The sequence below is a fragment of the Phalaenopsis equestris genome, unplaced genomic scaffold (genome assembly GCF_001263595.1).
Source record: "Phalaenopsis equestris unplaced genomic scaffold, ASM126359v1 Scaffold000504, whole genome shotgun sequence".
Classification (NCBI taxonomy): Eukaryota; Viridiplantae; Streptophyta; class Magnoliopsida; order Asparagales; family Orchidaceae; genus Phalaenopsis; species Phalaenopsis equestris.
In genome coordinates this window covers 266,559-286,915 of record NW_018164944.1, presented here as the reverse complement: position 1 = coordinate 286,915, position 20,357 = coordinate 266,559, and the positions used below count along the sequence as shown (strand labels likewise).

At 38.4% G+C, this 20,357-nt stretch overlaps 1 protein-coding gene across 1 annotated transcript; it reads left to right on the top strand.

Annotated features, from left to right (window-relative positions):
- The first annotated feature begins 5,890 nt into the window (after nt 1-5,890).
- Nucleotides 5,891-19,826, top strand: LOC110028212 (protein CELLULOSE SYNTHASE INTERACTIVE 3-like). The gene is made up of 6 exons (XM_020729966.1): nt 5,891-6,341; nt 15,881-17,594; nt 17,654-17,730; nt 17,825-17,877; nt 18,222-18,465; nt 19,600-19,826. The coding sequence occupies exons 1-6, from the start codon at nt 6,170-6,172 to the stop codon at nt 19,824-19,826; spliced, it is 2,487 nt and encodes an 828-aa protein (XP_020585625.1). The 5' UTR covers nt 5,891-6,169.
- The last annotated feature ends 531 nt before the right edge of the window (nt 19,827-20,357 follow it).

Sequence of the window (20,357 nt, the reverse complement as noted above, 5' to 3'; positions counted from 1 at the left end):
ATTTCCAATGAATCCCTAAAAGAATTATCATTTTTTTCTTTAGTTTTTGAAGCCAATCTTTAATTCAAAATTGAACTTTTCAAATCAATAGAATTCTCTAAGAAAAAATATATCAACATTGAAATGAGCTAAAATGAATTAGCTCAAGAAGGGATATAATCCTTGACATGTGTTTTAATTTTCACTTTTAAGTGAAAATGAAGCCAAAAATCTTGTTAAGCTATCTTTAAAGGTTGGAAAATTTTGTCATATAATTCTCAACTAAACTTGGGGACTGCCCCAAAGGTGACAGTCCCCAAACTCAAAATACAACCTATTGTATTATAATATGAAGCAACCTCTTTTATGTATGTGCATAAAAATTGAACACAATATTTTCATTTAAGGATGGGTCATTTGATGCAGAATAGTAAGAAATATATTGCATTTTAAACACTTGTCAGAATTTGTAACTGTAAGGTTGTACCTCTTGGTCCTTAAAAAAGTTCAAAATGTTTGTTCATATTAAACAAGAGGATGTGGTAATAATTTGGTCTAGAAAAAGGAAAATCTATCTTCAGTAATTTGAGAATTATCCTCATGTGGTTTTACCACTAAAATTTTTAAATGAACCTCAAAAGTTGGTCAACCAGTGACTTTATGGAAGTCTCTAGGATTTTTAGTAGATCACTATGAAATCATGATTAATCATATTCATATATTAAAAATATTAGAAATCTAACCATTAAAGAGCTTAACTGAATTTGAAAATCATTCCAATTTCAGTTGGTGCTCCAAAGAAAAAATATTTTATCCTAAACTCCGATGATAAGTGTTTGTTACCTACTACAATGAATACCAATCTTCCCTTTGAAGTATAAATAGTGTTATAGGAAACCTCTTATATCGGTCGTTCTTATTCTAAGGAATGTTAACAATATTTTACATTCTAACCTTTGACAAGTTCTAAACAACCTTTTGAGATTTCGAATGATAAAAATACAAAGTGTAAAGAGTAAAACACAAAATTAAAAACATAATAGTACTTGGCTTCAATCTCATCAAAATAAAAATAAAAGCACTACACATTCTTTTTATATAATTAATATTGGGTATATTCATTACAAAGAATGCATCCTACATAATAAAATTTGCTTTTAAAACCCCGACGAGAATATAACAATCATTGAATCTTTAAATCTTTAATGAAAATGTTGATTTCCAATATTTTGAATTTAAGATCTAACATGAACAAACTATATTCAATTACACTTCTAAATCTCAAACATCAACTCCTTTCTAACTGAATTGAAAATAATCAAAATCTAAACTCTTGAAAATGACACTTGGTTTGAAACTTTAAATGAAATAAGAACTAAAACCTGTTAAACAAAAAAATATTAAACTACTTTGGTTATTATTTGAGTAAGATGTAATATTCTTTAGGTTTTTCTCCACCTAGTACAACTAAAAACTCATCAAATGGCCCAGGAGTGGGAGAACACATCAAATAGCTCTAGAGTGGGAAAAATCGTCCAATGGACCGAGAGTTGGAAAACTTAACTAATGACTTAAGAGTGAGAAAATTCATCAAATTACCCAGAAGTGAGAAAACTCTCAAATTCCTAGGAGTGGGTAAAATCTGATATCTCTGTTCATTTCTTTTTTTTTTAAATGTGAGTCCCTATGTTTTACATCATAATGTGTTATGGTAAATCAATTTAAATTTTCTTTTTGGTTTGCCATAACCTCACTTTGTGTTGTCCTTCCCTTTGATAAACTCTTAGGTTAGATATGAGTCCCTACGCTTTCTATCCTAATCTAATCTCCAAGTTCACCTCTTAGGTTGGATGTGAGTCCATATGCTTTACATCTTAATATACATATGTAAATCAAATCAAATCCATTTTGGGTCTAGTTTATCTTTCCTACTGGTTGCCTTTCCATTTAATTAGCTCTCAGGATAAATACGAGTCTCTATGCTTTCCATCTTTATCTAGTCACCATGCTCACCTTTTTGGTTAGATTTGAGGCTTTGTAGTTTCCACCCAAATATTCAAGTAAATAAGGTTGAATATGAAATGTTTCATATTCTGCTTCACGGGTCACACCATAACATGAAGTGTTCGATAGAGAAATCCCTTGCCTAGTAAATCGAAGATGAGTGCAAGTCCCCATGCTTCTTGGTTTATTGTATTCATTAAAGTCCATCAAATAATAGGAAATGTAGGGTTCAATGGTTATGATGTGTCATGAATCTCTTGATAGGCCAGTGCCTTGCCTAATAAATCTAAGATAAGTGTGAGTCTCTATGCTTGTTTTCTTAGTGTACTAATTAAAAACCCAAAAGTTAATATGCATTTTTCTATTCTATTTTATCTATTTAATTATTGGAAACCAAAATTCTTATTTACTTAGAAAATAGATTTTTTTTCTTTAAAACAATTTTTATGGCCTTTAAATTTTTACAGGGACCTCCTGAGGAGATTTGACTATAAACATAGGAAAGACATCATGCAACCCTACGTCAAAAGTTTCATTTATTAAGAAAAAATTATCGGGGTCAGCTTTAGTCGCTAGGACTTGTTAAGTGGCTTTGCTGGTCTAGAAGCCTCCCTCATATAAATTCTCAATCTCGAGCGACTCTTGCTCCACAGTTTCAACCACCTAAAGGAAGCAAGTGCAGGATTGCACTAGGTTATCTTAGATGGTGATTACCTCTCTTTCACTTGAAAACTTACTATTACATGGTACGTCGAGGTAACATCCTTAAAATTATTTAATTAGGACTAGTAGAGGATGACATTGTAAGTTGGTGCTGAGTCGACCACTAGAAAATCCTAAATTTTTGTGAACTACTTATCATTTCCCACCTAGGCAACAGGCAAGGAGAAAGTTCCTAAGGCTTCCTTGTTCTTGCTAGAGAAGTCAAAGCGTGGGTTAGTTATGACAGCTAAACTGTCGTTTCCAAGACCCATCCATCGAACACCACTTTAAACAAGATATTCATTAAATTGTTGATGTCAATAAGAATGCTACCTAACTACAGGGATTTTCATTAAGGGTACAAATCTGTATCAATAAGAGCGAAGGGGGATGTGTGTTATGTTTGGGTGTGATAGCATCTACACTTAGTTTTCTCGACTGTAGTCTCTTCAGGCTGGCTTGATGGGATGAATATCCTCATAACATGAAGATGGAAATAACAATGTCACTTTTATGAATGGCGTGGGCTCGGATAGAGTAATCTGAAATTTCTTCCCCTAGAGCTTTATCCAACCTCTAGAGCATTGGCATCAAAGTAACAAACTCCTTGACCTTTCCAGCTCTAATTAACTCCTCGACCAAGCTCTAAAGGTGTCAAAATTCCTTCATATCATGGCTATACTCTAGGTGATAGACACAATACTTCTTTGGATTCCGGAGGCAAACTCTGATTATCATTGGCGGTACTTTCCTGAAGTAATCCTTATATTGGATGACTTTCACTATCTCAGCCCTTGTGACCCTCAACGAAATTATTTTTGGTAGGTCATTTTTGGGTATGGTACTTGCTATAGTGAGTTAACCACTGATCAAGATATTGTGTTTGACCTCCTGACTTTTATGATCTATCGACCCCCCTATGGTCCCAGGGCGACTGATGGTCGTCATTGCGTGGATGGCTGAAAGGATGTTAGTCATCATTCAACCTCCACCTATTTCCTTGAGAAACCCTCTTCTGCAATTGATGGGTGAAAGGCTCTCCTTTGAAAGAAATAATGGTGGAGTTGTATCACTCAGCCAAGATATGGTTGTTTGCCAGTTCCAAAAATTTGGCTAATTTCTTCAGTCGTTGAAGGCCCAAAGAGTACTGGAAAGTTCCATCTTTTAAACTTAGAGCTAAGACAGTGTGAGCCCCTACCAACTCCTTGTCTTGCAACTTCAACATCTTATTATGGAAGTAGGTGATAAAGAGTTGAGGCTCTCGTTCCTCATTTACATGATCTGCAACAGGGCTTGCGGGCTCTTCTATAGGTTCTGGGCGTTGGCAAACAACACCCTAAATATTTGCTTAAAGTCACTGAATGAGACAATCACTCTCGATAGTAAGCCGTTGAACCATCTGAGGGGCCGACCCCCTCAGCGTGGTAAAGAAAAGTGAACACTTTAACGCATCGATGATCCTCAGTAAGCATACTGTCAATTCAAAGAAGACTATGTGGTCGATTGAATCAGTATGACCCTTGTAAGATTCTAGTGCAAAGATTTTAAACATCTATGGGAGCTCGACCTCAGAAATTGGCCTAGAAAACACATTCTCAAGCTAACGAGCATTTTAGCACGCCTGAACCAATGCATGTTGACTAATGTTGACCCAACATTGTTGAATTATTAGGCCTTTGTCCAGGGCTAAGGGTGTCCTTCAGTTGTCGGGCATCGACCCCTCTTCTCAAGGATTCTACTCCCTTCACCGAGCTAATGCTTCTCTGATGGTATCCAACATATGATCCTTCAACTTTTGAATATATTGGTTAAAAAACTCTTTGGTGCACATCATGTTATCAGTATTTGTTGTGGGTTTCTTCTCCATGTGTTGCTCGTCTTCTTGCTTGTGACGCGATCTACATTCATAACACCCTTTAGGAAGTTCAATTATGATTTTTTTATGAGTCACACCCAAAGGGTTAGAGCGGAAAAAAAGAGAGATAAAGAGATGAAGACTGAAAATGAACGGTAAAACTTCTTGTCTATTAGTTTTTTTTCATAAAATAATCTCTATATTTATACGGGAGAGAGTATAATATGTGATATTATATTCTTCTCATTCATTAATGAGGTCGTTAGATGACAATTTAGGTGTTTTACATATGCGATCCTATTGTGCCCACAACAGCCCTATGACTGAGTCAGTTGCACTATCATGATTTCGACTCGTTAATGTTAGTTTGGTCGGTTGGATTTGATTAGCTTCGGGCCTGCATAATTGGCTTGGTTGGTTGGGCTTTGCTGATTGGTTGGTCTAGTCTGGCTGTCGACTCTCAATTCTTAGATGAGGATTTCATCTCGACAGAATGTGAATAGACTATCGAGCAGATGGTGGATCACTGTAACTCGATATTAGCTTATTCCGTAATGACGGTGATCTTTTGAGACAATTGTGTGGCTCTGTTGAATGCCAATTCTTAGTCTCTGGGATGAATCTCGTGGGTGTTTGTGGGGCATTTTGTGATGGTGAGGAATCATATTCTTTTCTCTGGTTGGATCTCTTGAGTGGTAGGTCGATACCATTCACTCAGCTTACCGGGGGTTCGCTTCTGTGCTAATCTATCTGTTCAAGTCCACCAACTTAGAGTTGGATCATTCTTTTTATCCTTCTTCTGGCCATCCTTGGCTTGAATGGCTTCATCAAATCAGATAAGTAGGATCTCTTGGTTTCTTGTCTGCGAGCTCTTTTTTTGTTATACTTTTTTTCTTTTGGATCATAGGATCTACTCGAGATTTGTGCTGATACATTCTTAATTTACACTCTCATTAATTTTTACCTAAAAAAATAATTTCTTAACCCTAATATTATTCAACTTTTTTCATAATATTAAAATAAACATAGAACTGGAAGTCAACTATTAAAATTTTTAAAATCAAGTAACGAATTATTATTTTAAAATAATTTGAATTAATCAAATGAGCTCAACTATTTTAATTTTTTTTTTTACTTCAACCAAACAATTAACACCCAACTCACTATTTTATTCAGCTCCCCACGTGATCTGCATCTAACAGTCACGTTGGTGCGGTGTTCATACGGTAACGTTCTCTTCAATCCTCCGGTAACGCCAAAATCGATTCAAAATTTGTAATTCCAACGGTCGGATGACCCCCCAAAACACCCCACAGCGTCAGTCAGATCCTCCCCGTTGCGCTGCACTTTACCCAACCATCGAACTGCGAGAAAGGCTGTAAGACAAACAGCAATCCTACCGAGACTTCGAATCAAGGAATATAGCATGCCCCGTCTCCATCTCGGCCATTTTGAATCAAAATATTTTTGAATTGAAGCTGTAAGACTCATTCAGTTGCTTTGTTTTTCCTGTATTCCATACAATCTCTCATACCTATCTTATTCTTTTCCATTTCCTCTACCATGTGTGGGTTCAAGGATCATAAAACTAGCTCCTTTTCTTCTAGCAGTCCCTTCTTCCATTAATGCATGATAGCATTATCTCTGCGTTTTCCGGTTTCAACAAAGTGCTATGCTTGGTCTCTTGTGGCAATCTTCTCTGCTGTTCTTCTGCTCTTCTTCAGACTAAGAGAAATCGAGCTGAACAGAGCCCCTTCTTCTTCCGGGGACCCTTGTAGCTCAAGCGAAGAGATATCTAGAGGTACTTTACTAAAACCTTCACTTTTACTTTAGATTTTCGAAGTTGTTAGAATCTACCTTAGAACCCACTCGTCTTTCTTCCCTTATTTTCTTCTTTTTTGTAAGCCAAGTTTCCTCTTTTCTTCTTTTGGTCTCTGGGGTCAGTGGGGAAAGCGGCGGCGAAACGGGTGGAGGTCAATATCATTTCTCCTTCATTGAAGTGCTTATCTTTCTTCACTTGCGCTTGGTATGAGACTTGAGACATTAATCTGAAAAATTATTTCTTGGGGGCCTCCCCTTTTCTTGGTCTGACGAGAAAGTTATTAGCTTGCGTCGTTTATATCAATTAATTTATTTTAGCAATTTTTCTCCTGCCATTTTTAACACACTTCTAATTAAATATGAAATGTCAACAAACCAAATCAGTCATAAATTTCAATTAGTACTCATCTGAGCCACTGTAATAAATTTACACACATCTACATGTGAGGAAACCAACATCGATGTAATACAGGTCGTGTGATTTCTGCGAGGAAAAGTTTTGCTAATGAATACCTTGTGTTGTCAGCGATGTAATCTGCGAGGAAAAGTTTTGCTAGTGAAAACCAACATCGATGTAATCAGCGATTAACCAAGGTATTTTGTTCAACCAAAGTATTTTGTTCAACCATGGTGATCATGGCTCCAATTTATATACTAACTTCATATGAGATGGCTGGTTATGGGCAATGTTTTGTGAAATTTGGGAGATAATTAAAGAAACGGAAAGCAAAAAAAAGAACATAGGAGAAAGGTTTAGAATATATTCATTGTCTCTAGTTTTCTGGCAATTCATCACATTCACCCATTTTACTTCCTGATTCATCTCCATCAGCACATTAAGCAGAATTTGGATACCTGCCCCGCTACTCCAACTACCTTAGAAATGAAGCAGTTGGACTTCTGACACTTGTCCTTACATTAATTAACAAACTAAAGAGAACAATGAAGAGAAAACTGAAGCCACTAACATTTAAGAACCGCATTTTCGATGTACTGTGGTCTTAGGTGTGCTTGCTGGTATGTTCAAATGAAAGTTTGGATGTGCAACCTGAAATTCTATTTCAGCAACGCAAAAGACAACTTTTGAAGGGATCCCCTCCGATTGATCTAGGAGTTATTGAGAAACTCTTCACAGGGATGTCATTGAAAAAAAGCAGTAGATTGAAGCTTCGATAAATGACACAGTAATAGAAAATGTGAGTGGAAAAACCAATGCTACCGTTCGTTCATCTAATAGGAGTCAGATATATATATATGAGTGAAGCAGATAATTAGAGAAGTGAAAAATCATGGGATGGCAGGAGGTGGAGCAGGTGGTCCTGCTCTCAAAAGTTTGTTACGATGGAGGTGGAGAAATATCCATCTAGCAGCGGTATGGAGTATAGGGTTGCTAGTTGTCATTGGGTTGTATTATGTTAGAAGATTGTTGTGAAAAACGACTACAATAAAGCGAAAAATGGAACACTAAAAATTACACGCAGAAAAAAAATACCAGAGTGATACACAGATTTACGTGATTTAGCAAATTTGCCTACGTCCACGGAGCTGCAGAGGATTTTATTTTTTCAAGGAATTACACCGTCGAGCGTCTCGACGTTTACAAGAAAATCTCTATTTTATTCTCTCATTCATTTTCTCTCTCTTTTCCTCTCTTTCTCTCTTAGAGGACTTGGCTTGGCTTTGCTTGGCTTGTTTATGACAAATCATAACAGACAATTTGTAGAAACTAAAATAACGGTAGGTGAGAGGTATGTGAGCGGTAGGTGGGATGTGGTAGGTGAGCGGTAGGTGGGAAGGTAGGTGAGCGGTAGGTGGGAAGGTAGGTGGGATTCTTAATTAGAAAGCTAATTAAATAGCTGTGGATCGGGTCTTCACATTACCCAACAATTCTTCCACTCGGAGACTGAGACACTGATTGCATCTTCTACTAGTTGCATTATCTACTAGTTGTACCGAGTTTTTCCTCAAATGTGATATCTTTCACCTTTGCAACTCAAAGCCCATGTCTTCATGCCAGAAGACCAGCAGAAGTTGAGCACAACTTCAGCTTTTCACGAATAACACCTCAGTTGACATATCACTGTCAACGTAGTTTTGTACTACCAACTTCATTCTTGGGTTATTTTTGTATCTGCTTACAACTCACACTGCATGAGCAATACCCTGCCCCTGCCGGAATCTCTTTTCAACAAGTTCAACATTGTTCCTCTCGCCTGATATACCCACTTGTTGTGCAATGTCTTCTTCTTTGGTAGAACTTCTGTCAGCACTCAAGTCTGATTCCCTGGTAGGAAATTTCTCTCCTCCTTCTTGGTCAGCTCCCACTTGCTCGCATTCTCATCTTGCAAGATTTTTTTATAGCTTTGTGGTTCTCCACCATTTGTCTGTACAATATCTGGTTTTTCTGTCTTTGGCGCTCTGCCACTTTTCAAGAAACCAACATTATTCTACTTCCCCATAATGCACTTCTGACTTATGTGTCATCGTTTGATTAAATCTGTAATCATATATAGTGTATCAGTTTTCTTACCTCGAGCCAGTTCTAATGCTCATTTGGTAACCTTCTAGGTATTATCTGAGAACACCACAAAATGACCACCCTCATTGACCTACCCAACAGAGATGAGGTTTTTCCTCAACTCAGGAACGTGTCTGACCTTTTGCAAAGTTCATTTGCTCTTGTTAAGGAGTGTAATATAAACGTCTCTCATCCCCACCACATATAGAATTTTTTCATCAGCTAAATATATCTTCCCAAAGTTACCTGCAACATAATTTCGCATTAACTCCCAGCGGGAAGATGTATGGAAGAAAACTTCTTAATCCAGTATTCAGTTATCAACAGAACTATGAACTGTCAGTAATAGTGCATATTGTCTTTCTTCAGTTACAATATTGACATTATCATTTTCCTTCTTGTTAAGGAGTGTAATATAAACGTCTCTCATCCCCACTACATCCAAAGCTTTTCCATCAGTCAGATATGCTTTCTCCAATTTACCTGTAACATAATTTCCTATTAACTCCCAATGGGAAGATATATGGAAGGAAGCTCCTGAATCCAGTATTTAGTTATCAATAGAACTGTGAACTGCCAACAATAGTGCATTCTGTATTTCTTCAGTTACAACATTAGCGCTATCATTTTTCTTCTTCTTATGATTTCTACAGTTCATTTTTATGTGTTCAGTCTTGCCACAATTCCAACAGGTTGTCTGCTGACCATACTTTGATTTTGATCTTCCTCTATTTGAGTCCTTGTCATGTGATCTCCCTCTGGAATTAACATTCAGTGCCGAACTTGAACACGAGGCCTCGCCAGAAGTCTTCCTGCTCACCTCCTCAGCCAAAATTAAATCACGAATATTATCATATTTCAGTTTAGATTTACCTGCAGAACTGCTAACTGTCATTCTCATGGCTTCATAGCTATTTGGCAATGAAGCTAACAATATCAACGCATCTATCTCATCATCAAAATCAATTTCAACAGAAGAAAACTGATTTGTGATAGTGTTGAAATCATTCAGGTGTAGAGCAACTGACACTCATTCCGCCATCTTCAAGTTGAATAACTTTTTCATCAAGTGCACATTGTTATTTGTCTATGGCTTTTCATACATATTTGATAAAGCCGCTATGAAATCTGCATTAGTCCTCTCTTTGATGACTTTCTGGACAACCGATCTCGACTGGGTTAATCGTATAACCCCCAGAATCTGTTGATTTAACAAATTTCATTCTATCTCGTCCATCTTTTCTGATCATTTTCTCAGTAACGAAAGATGAAGTTTCTTCCCATAGAGGTAGTCCTCTATCTGCATATTTAAGTAACCAAAATCTATGTCATTGAACTTCTCGATTCCCATTACTATCACTTTATCTCCGCCCATCGTTCTTCCTTAGATCTGAAATCATGACTCTGATATCAGCTGTTGTGAAAAAACGACGCAAATAAAGCGAAAATGGAACAAAAAAAATTGCACGCAAAAAAAAATACCAGAGTGACACAAATTCACGTGGTTCGGCAAATTTTCCTAAGTCCACGGAGCCGCGGAGGATTTTATTTCTTCGATGAATTACACTGTCGAGCGTCTCGACGTTTAAAAGAAATCTCTATTTTTTTCTCTCATTTCTCTTCTCTCTCTCTCTTCCTCTCTTTCTCTCTTAGAGGATTTGGTTTGGCCTTGCTTAATTATGACAAGTCATAAGAGGCTCTTTATAGAAACTAGGAGAGCGGTAGGTGAGAGGTAGGTGAGAGGTAGGTGAGCGGTATGTGGGAGGTATGTGAGCGGTAAGTGAGATTCTTAATTAGAAAATTAATTAAATTGAGATAGACCGAGTCTTCCCATTACCCAACAAAGATTTTGTGTGAGCTTAGCAAAAAGATTAGTGGAAAACCCGCTGATTGAGCCTTTTTTTTTATAGGATTTGCACCTTCATCTTTTGTGTTTTCTGTATGTTTTCTTTGGAGAGAAATATGAAAGGAAGTCCTATTGGTGTATTATGTCTGTTGAAGAAAAATAGAATTGCTTGGCACCTCAAGAAAACCAAGAATTGGACTGTCGAACACCCTGCTGTGCTTCAAAGAAACAAATACCTGCAGGCTTGACAGTATGCAAACAAGAAAAACGTGGTTCGGTCCATAGGACCTACTTCCACGAGAGGGAAATCAACCATCAAATTTCACTAAGGAAATAAAGAAGAATTACAAGGCTTTTACATTGAGGAATGCGCTCTCATCTTGTCATGATCTATCTCTCAAATCACATCGATACAAGATCTCCAAGATCCTCCCCCACAATTCTTGAAGCATTGAGTAATGAGCTCTCATCTTGTCATGATCTCTCTCTCAAATCACCTCGATAGAAGATATTCAAGATCCTCCCCCTTAATTCTTGAAGCATCTCCTCTTCTTTCTCTAACCAATTGATTTGTTTTCCCTTGGTCACCTCTTCTCTACTTTCTCTAACATCTCAGCCGGCGATGCCGTCGACCCTTGCAAATCTTATGTGACACCTTGTTGCACTAATAGAGCTCTCATATTGACTCTCCACAGGCTGAAATCATTCTTTCCGGAGCTCTCATATTGACTCTCCACAGGCCGAAATCATTCTTTCCGGTGAATTTCTCGAGGTCGAATTTGGCGATTTCCATTGTCGTGACTAGGTTCCTTACTGACGGCGCCAATTGTTGGAAAGTTTGCCCCATCGAACACTTGAAATGTTCCAAAAAACTCATGCAGATTGGGTTAGATGGGAAAAAACTGAATAACCAAATCGTCAAATAAAATCTTGTCGCACTTCCAAGAAGTGAAGGAATGTTCTTCTTGAAAAGAAGAACCTGCAGGCTAATGATTAATGGTTGAAGATTGGCCCTGTACAGAATACCAAACTCCTTGTGACTGTAGCCAGAACTGCCTGCTTCGGTTTGGACAGCCTAAAAACACCTGCAGGCTGCGGTTAGAAGATGAATTGCCGAACTCACCTTCCTGTATATCTGCTTCGCTTGAAGGGATCAAAGGAACAGCTGTAGAATTGAATATTGATACCTTCCTCCTCCTTGAGTGTCGAATAACACCTTGCTGGACAGTTTTTGTGAGGGAAAAAGAAACTACAGCAAGCCAAAAGAAAACCAGGAAAACAGAAAAGAAAACTACATAAATGAAATGCAAAACAAGAACACAAAAACACCAAAAAATTATGTGGTTCGGTCCATAGGACCACATCCACACGAGAGAATCAACAACAAATCCACTAAAACAATTTAGAAGAAATTACAAGGCCTTTTATATTGAGGAATGAACACACCTCTTGATCTCTTCCTCTTGAAATTACCTCGATACAAGATCTCAAAACTCTCCCCTCAATTCTTGAAGTCTCTCCCCTTCTTCTTCTTGGATTGATTTTCTTCCTCCTCTTCTTCTTGGTTCTTATCTCTCTACAAGCCTCCCTCATCTATTTATAACTAAATGAGGCCTTTCATGTAGACCTGGTTAACCAAATTAGAAGCTTCCATAGTTCTTTAATAACTTCTATGCAATTACAAATTTGTCATTGTCTTAGCTAATTGTGAGTCAATTATAACACTGTTCTTGGAAGACATTTGGAGTATTCATGATGTAGTAATGCATATGCTATTCAAGAATGGTTAGTCACCTCCATTTGATCATTCGTTTTTGAACTTTGTGTGGTGTTCGGTAGTATAAAATTCTTTTGAGGAGGTCCGCCAGAGACAACTCGAAATTTTTGTTCTGATCTAAGACAATAGTTTTGAGTATACCATGATGATGAAAGTGCTTAGAAATTAAAATATTGATCATTGTACATGCATGCAATGATAATGATGCAAATCGAACAGTTTTTTTAAATATATTAACTGTAACAAAGATTTTAAAATTTTGGTTTGATGGTGGCAAGTGGATATGGAAGTCCATGGAGATATCAGGATTGTTGTAGTAGATCATCTGGTGCTAGAGGTCAATATTTGATTACTTGGAAAACTATATCACTAAGGTGTGTTCAATGAAATAATCTCTGAATACAATGTAGTGCCTTGCGAGGTCCAATATGGCTGCTTACCTATTTGGGTTCAAAGTTAGAGGCCATGACAATGCAACCCTATTTCTTAGTTAAGCAATAATGATTCTTATAGTCGGATAATTAATAGGGTATTATAAAATACAGTTATGAAGGTCGTACATTTTTGGATATGTTGAAATCTCTTGTTGAGGCTGTTGAAAGATTTTTAAGAGTGGATTTGTAATTCGAGTGGGATGTTGTTTTGGTGTAGGCAAAATAGTGGTCTCCTTTGCGATTCTTGAATGTGCGACAGCAATCATATTTGTAGAGCTCATTTTATCATTTTTGTGTGAATTCATTGCTAAGGAGTTTGACAAGGAAGCATTATTGTTTGGCATTTGAACAGCACAACAACAATTCTTTTATTCTTTTCTTGTCAGTTGGGATGGTGGTATTCGAAATGATATAAATATCATTTGGATATTGCTCCAATAAAGGGAAACATCTCTCCAAAGTATATGGAAGCTTGTTACATTTTGTGTTTAGTTTCAGTTATAGAATGTCATATGTTGTCCTAACATAGAACAACATCGATGCTTGCACTAGATGCATCAATGTCCATAATAAGGGTTTTTAAAAATTTTGTCAGATGAAGTAACCCATTGGTTTGCCAACTTGGATTTCACTAAATTAAAGGAATCCTTGCAGCATTTTGCAATGGAAGACATCACATTAGGGTCGATTAGTTAACAGAAGAATGTTGTTGGCAAAGTTCTTGAAATATTTTTGATAATAATCGACGAGGCTGGGAAATCTTGTAACACCTTCATTGTTTTTGGTGTGAGCCACTATAGGTTGGTATTAATTGTCGTTTGTGGGGATGAAGGCCAGGAGTGGAGATGGGGCATGGTCAAGGTACACAATTTGAACTTCTTCAAATAAGCTTTTGGAATGACAGGGGTAGAATCATATTGATGGTATTATGGAATATGAATGGTGCATTTTTAAGGCCAAATGGCATCATAGTGTAATTATGGCAACCATCTTAATATCAAGCAGTTGATTTGTGAATGATCTCCTCCCATGTGTACTTGATGGTTTCCCAATCATAACTCTAATCTAGAATAAGTTGATGTCGATGCAACTCATCGTGCATTTTATTAATTATTAAGGAATTTATTGGGAATGGCGGATTAATTGAGAGTCTGATAATCAAGGACATATGCACCATCCTTCTTTTTAACAAGACCAGGGACAAAAGGAGCTCTAACTTGGTTGAATAGTTTTGTTGTCAATTGTTGCCTTTTGATTATTTGGATCATGGTATGGAATATCTTCCTGTGCTGATTTGGGTCCTTGGACTTAAGATGTGTTCATATAGGTGTGAGAAGTCCTTAGTTAAGGAAGCGAGGTGGGTGATTTTTTTGCCCAGCTATTGTAGCAGTCATTCATCAAGAATGATGTTGATGTCTTCAATATGTTGACAGAAGTCCATTTCAAAGCATGGACTTGAAGTTGTAGAGAAGGATTATTAGGTTTATAATGACCATTTTTTCATCCATTTGGCAGGATTAATTTTAAATCTGGCTCCTTCTTTAGGGAAGTTTACATACATACCATACAATTCTTATGTATTACACATTTAACACCTAAATTTTGATTTTTTACATTTATAACACTTTAATTATAAGTTTATGCATGAGAAAATATATTTGATTTTTAAGGAAAGTAGGTGATAGTATCATTTTTTATATGATATTGGAGATTTAATTGCTACATATGTAAACATTAGAGTTTATGTGTTTGATATATAGAATACGTAAGAACTGTGTGGTATGCATGCATATGCCTCCTTCCAACTCATATTAATCTTCACACAAGCCTTAGAAAAAAGATTCACGTCTGCACGTATGTAAGAATACAAGAGGGACCAAACACAAATAATTAGAGAAAATATTACATATTTGTAAGCATATGCATTGATGTGGTGACCATATCACCATAATTTTACTTAAAATTTAGCTGTCGTTTTTTGGAGCTGCTGCAGCTGTTTGAAGAAGTAGTTGTGAAGCTGTTGTAGAATAAATTACTTTTAAAAGTCAGGCCACAATTTTTTAGCAGTCACTACATTTTAGAAGCTCAAATTAATAAAAAAATAGTTTTTTATTATAAAAATTTTTAAATAATAGTAAGAAAATAATTCTCTTAAATAATTGTGATGACGGTCTGAAAGACAAAGCATATAGAAAATTATCCCTAAGAGGCTCTTAGGGTCCGTTTGAGACAGTTTATTTGGTGCGGTGGCGTTTTGAAAACGCATCTGACCTGTTTGGGTAAACTGTTTTTTGGCAGTTTATGCGTTTTTAAAAAGCCAAAACAACTTTTTCACACCGCACCTATCTAGATGCGATGGGAACTTTCTGACAGCGATCTGACTTTTCCAAAAAAATAAAAATTTATAACAGTCATCGCACTTAGCTTATCAGCAGATTATATTTAATCAGCTTATCAGCAGATTATTCAATAAGCTGCAGCTGCGCAAAACAGACCTGTAACTTGTAATGTGGTTCTTCTAATTCACGTCGGTGGATAGGTTTTAAATTTTTTATTTTATTATAATTTGTTTGATAGAGTAAAAATGAGGCAAAAATGAATCAATCAGCGACGTGACTAAATTTAATCTACAGAACCCTTCGCCAATACGAAAAAAATTTCCGTGAATCGATCAAAATTCAGATCTTGTTCCGTCCACTGTAATCACTGTCCTTCTCATTCCCCCAACGCTTTCTTCCCCCGAATGGCTTTTATGTACTTTTATGATTTGGCCGGTCGGATATAGTTTTCATGAAGCAAGACCTCCGTGCCCATCAGGACTAATCCTGTTTTCTAGTTCTTTATTGCCTTCTACTCTTCCCCACACCGAATCCCTCTGATCTTTACCACGCACCAGCACCACCTTTCTCTTTCCCATCTCACCACTTTTTATTGTGTTGCACAGATCTCCTCCGCTGCGCTGTACACACCATGACTGACGAACCAGACCTTGCTCCGGCCGACCATTGGCTCTCCCAAGCCCGCCTTCTCGTTCCCACGGCGCTCCACAGAGCGCAGTCAGCCTCACGCTTTCCAGGCCGCTGGAAAACCATCATTTCAAAGATCGAGCAGCTTCCCTCTTGTCTCTCCAATCTCTCCAGTCATCCCTTCTTCTCAAAAAACTCACTTTTCCGCGAGCAGCTCCAGTCCGTATGCTCCAGCCTTGAAGAAACCATCTTGCTCGCTGAAAACAGCTCCGCAATCGTCGGCAAGCTCCAGATGCAGAGCCACCTCGACTCTCTGTCCGCGAAGCTCGATCTCAACCTCCGCGACTGCAACCAGCTGATAAAAACAGGCGTGCTCGGTAACTCCACGGCGCAATCAGGACAAACCGAGACCGCACGGTTCAGAATCCAAGAGCTTCTTGCTCGCCTTCAGATCGGGCACGCAGAAGCCAAGCATCGGGCAATTGAAGGATTGGTGGAGGCTATTACAGAGGATGAAAAAAGCGTGCTTTTGGTGCTCTGCAGATCCAATATTTCCTCCCTGGTTCAGCTCCTCACTGCAACGGCTGTCAGGACGAGGGAGAAGGCCGCCACTGTTGTGTGCATGCTAGCCGAGTCTGGAAGCTGCGATAACTCACTGGTTTCCGAAGGTGCGCTTCCTCCGCTTATAAGACTAGTGGAATCCGGAACGCCGCGCTGCAGGGAGAAGGCATTGATGGCTCTAGAGAGGTTATCAATGTCACCAGACACCGCTCGCTCTATCGTCGGGCATGGTGGCATCGGTTCGCTTGTGGAGGCCTGCCATGCGGGGGACTCCATTGTCCAGTCAGCCGCTGCTGCTACGCTTAAGAATCTCTCAGCAGTGCCGGAAGTAAGACAGAGCTTAGCTGATGAGGGGGTCATCAAGCTCATGATCCATCTTCTCGATTGTGGAATCATGTTGGGATCAAAGGAGCACGCGGCTGAATGTTTGCAGAAGTTGACATCAAGCAATGAAAGCCTTCGAAAGGCAGTGGTATCTGAAGGAGGAATTCGAAGCCTTTTGGCCTATATAGATGGACCTCTGCCGCAGGAATCTGCTGTGGGTGCTCTGCAGAATTTGATTGCCTCTGTTTCAATTTCGGCTGATAGTCTCGTTTCAATCAGCCTCCTTCCTCGTCTGGTTCATGTATTGAAGGAGGGATCACTCGGAGCACAGCAGGCTGCGGCATGCACCATTTGCAGGATTTCGAACTCCACAGAAGTGAAGAAGATGGTAGGAGAGTTTGGGTGTGTGCCGTTGCTGCTGAAGTTGATGGAGGCCAAGACAAATGGAGCACGAGAAGCTGCTACGCAAGCTGTGGCGAATTTGATAAGTTATCCCCATAACTGCAGGGAAGTTAAGAAAGAAGAAAAGAGTGTCCCGAATCTAGTTCAGCTGCTTGATCCTAGTTCGGAAAACACTGCTAAAAAGTATGCGGTTTCATGTCTTCTGCAATTGTCATCTAGCAAGAAATGTAAGAAACTGATGTGCTCTTATGGCGCCATTGGATATCTCAAGAAGCTTTCGGAGATGGATGTGACTGGTGCGAAGAAGCTGCTGGAGAGGTTAGAGAAAGGGAAGCTGAGGAGCTTTTTCAGCAGGGAGGAGGTGGCAGCAGAGAAAGGGAAGCTGAGGAGCTTTTTCAGCAGGAAGTAGATGTCAGCAGTTTTCTGTTTATGATCCATATGTCTCTGTAATGCTTTTGCTATAGCCTTGTATTTCCTTTGTGCTTCATTTTCTACATGAAGCCTAATATGCGCTGCATGATGTTCTTAACTTCTGATGACTGTAATGTGTGACGTGATCTTCCAAAACGTTTGTAATATCTTCAGTGCTTATTATTAACTTGTCATTTTGTCGCTTTATGAATTATTCTTCGCAGTTGTTCACATTCAGGAGGTTGAAGCAGAAGAGCATGTTGGAGCAAGAGACAATGTTAGCAACTGATAATTTTAAATATTGGCATTTGTCGCATCTTTGATGTCAGACTCCAACTTTTGAAATAGCTTTTATATTATACGACTGCAGATGATATTGTCAGAATTAACATATGTTGATTGCTAGAGATAGATGACCATTTGTTTGACATATTTATAATATTCTGAAATATACTACATATTAGTGGATCTATATAAGCATACATCTATCACATAAGTCGTGTATTTATATATTTAAGATTTAAATTTTACTGTTTTTTAGTAATGTAATTGATATTTCATAATATACAGCCTGAAAACAGGATTTAGAAGCCCAAAAAATTTGTTGTGTTTAACATCCAGTTGACCGGCCATCCAAGCCGACAACCACCCACTGGTTGGCCATCCTGGCCGGCGTTCACTAACCACATGGAGAAACATCCTGTCGGCCACCTCAGTTGGCCAATCACCTTAGCTGGCCACTGGGCCAATCACAGTGAAGAAAGATGGTCGACAACTTACAGGTTACAGGATACTCGGCCAGTCACGAATGATTATATGGGTCGACCACTTACGTCGATGAGACCAGCTGGAAAGCTTCGGAGAGGTAAATCCAGACACGAAAAAGACCTGAGTATCCCTTGCTATCCCCTTATAATCAGGGGTGTTGGTAATGTGGAGACTTGGTCCACACAAATTTAATTAGCTTTCTAATTAAGAATCTCACATACCGCTCACTTACTTTCCCACATACCGCTCATCTACCACATCACATCTACCGCTCACTTACCTCCCACCTACCGCTCTCATGGTTTCTATAAATAGCTTTTTTTGGCTAAAAGAGAAGTCAAGCCAAACAAGGTCAAGCTAAGTCCTTTTGAGAGCTAAGAGAAAGAGAGGAAGAGAGAGAAATAGAGGAACGGAGAGAAGAAAATAGAGATTTTCTTGTAAATGTCGAGGTGCCCGACGGTGTAATTCCTTGAAGAAATAAAATCATCTGCAGCTCCGTGGACGTAGACAAATTTGTCAAACCACGTAAATCTGTGTGCCGCTCTGATATTTTTCTCTGTGCAATTTTACTCGTTCCATTTTTCACTTTATTGTCGTCGTTTTTCATAACAAATGGTATCAGATATTGTGTTTGAATCTAAGGAAGAACGATGGACGAAGACGAAGTGATGACATCGAGGATCGAGATGGGGATCGAGAAGTTCAATGAAGAAGTTCAATGATACAGATTTTGTTTATTGAAGGATGCAGATAGAGAACTACCTCTATGGAAAGAAACTTTATCTTCCGTTGCTGGGAAAGAGACTAGAAAAGATGGACGAGGCGGAGTGGAATTTGTTGGATCGACAGGTTCTGGGGGTTATACGATTAACCCTGTCAAGATCGGTTGCCCACAATGTTATCAATGAGAGGACCACTACAGATCTCATGACGGCTTTATCAGGTATGTATGAAAAGCTATAGGCGAATAACAAGGTGCATCTAATGAAAAAGTTATTCAACTTGAAGATGACGGAAGGTATGTATGTTGCTCAAAACTTAAATGATTTCAACACTATCACAAATCAGTTGTCGTCTGTTGAAGTTGATTTTGATGATGAGATATGTGCGCTGATATTGTTGTCTTCATTGCCAAATAGCTCGGAAGCCATGAGGATGACTATTAGTAGTTCTGCAGGTAAATCTAAGCTGAAATATGATTATATTCATGATTTGATTTTGGCTGAGGAAGTGCGCATGAAGGATTTTGGCGAGGCCTCGTGTTCAAGTTCGGCACTGAATGTTGATTCCAGAGGAAGATCATATGACAGGAACTTAAACAGAGGAAGATCAAAATCAAAGTTTGGTCAGCAGACAATCTGCTGGAATTGTGGCAAGGCTGGTCACATAAAAATGAACTGCAAGAATTCTAAGAAGAATGAGAATGATGACGCTAATGTTGTATCTGAAGAAATATAGGATGCACTATTGTTGACAGTTCACAGTTCTGTTGATGACTGGATACTGGATTCAGGAGCTTCCTTCCATACATCTTCCCATCGGGAGTTAATTTGAAATTATGTTGCAGGTAACTTTAGGAATGTATATCTGGCTGATGGAAAAGCTCTGGACGTGGTGGGGATGAGAGACGTTGATATTGCACTCTCTAACAAGAGCAAATGGATTTTGCAAATGGTCAGACACATTCCTGAGTTGAAGAAAAACCTTATCTCTGTTGGGCAGCTCAATAATGGCGGTCATTCGGTAGTGTTCTCAGATAGCACCTGGAAAGTTACGAAAGGAGCATTAGTACTGGCTCGGGGTAAGAAAACTGACACACTATATATGACTACATATTTACTCATGCAAGGACACATGAGTCAAAGATGCATTATGGGGAAGCGGAAGAATATCAATTTCCTGAAAAGTGGTAGAGTGCCAGAGGCAAAAAAACCAAACCTTGTACAGACAAATGGTGGAGAACCATATAATTATGAAGAAATTTCGCAA

Bases quoted from the DNA above. Each gene is read 5' to 3' on its own strand.
- LOC110028212 (XM_020729966.1), top strand. From the start codon at position 6,170: ATGATAGCATTATCTCTGCGTTTTCCGGTTTCAACAAAGTGCTATGCT. The intron at 6,342-15,880 runs GTACTTTACTAA...TGTGTTGCACAG, and splicing joins AAGCGAAGAGATATCTAGAG to ATCTCCTCCGCTGCGCTGTA. The intron at 17,595-17,653 runs GTAGATGTCAGC...CTTTTGCTATAG, and splicing joins AGGAGCTTTTTCAGCAGGAA to CCTTGTATTTCCTTTGTGCT.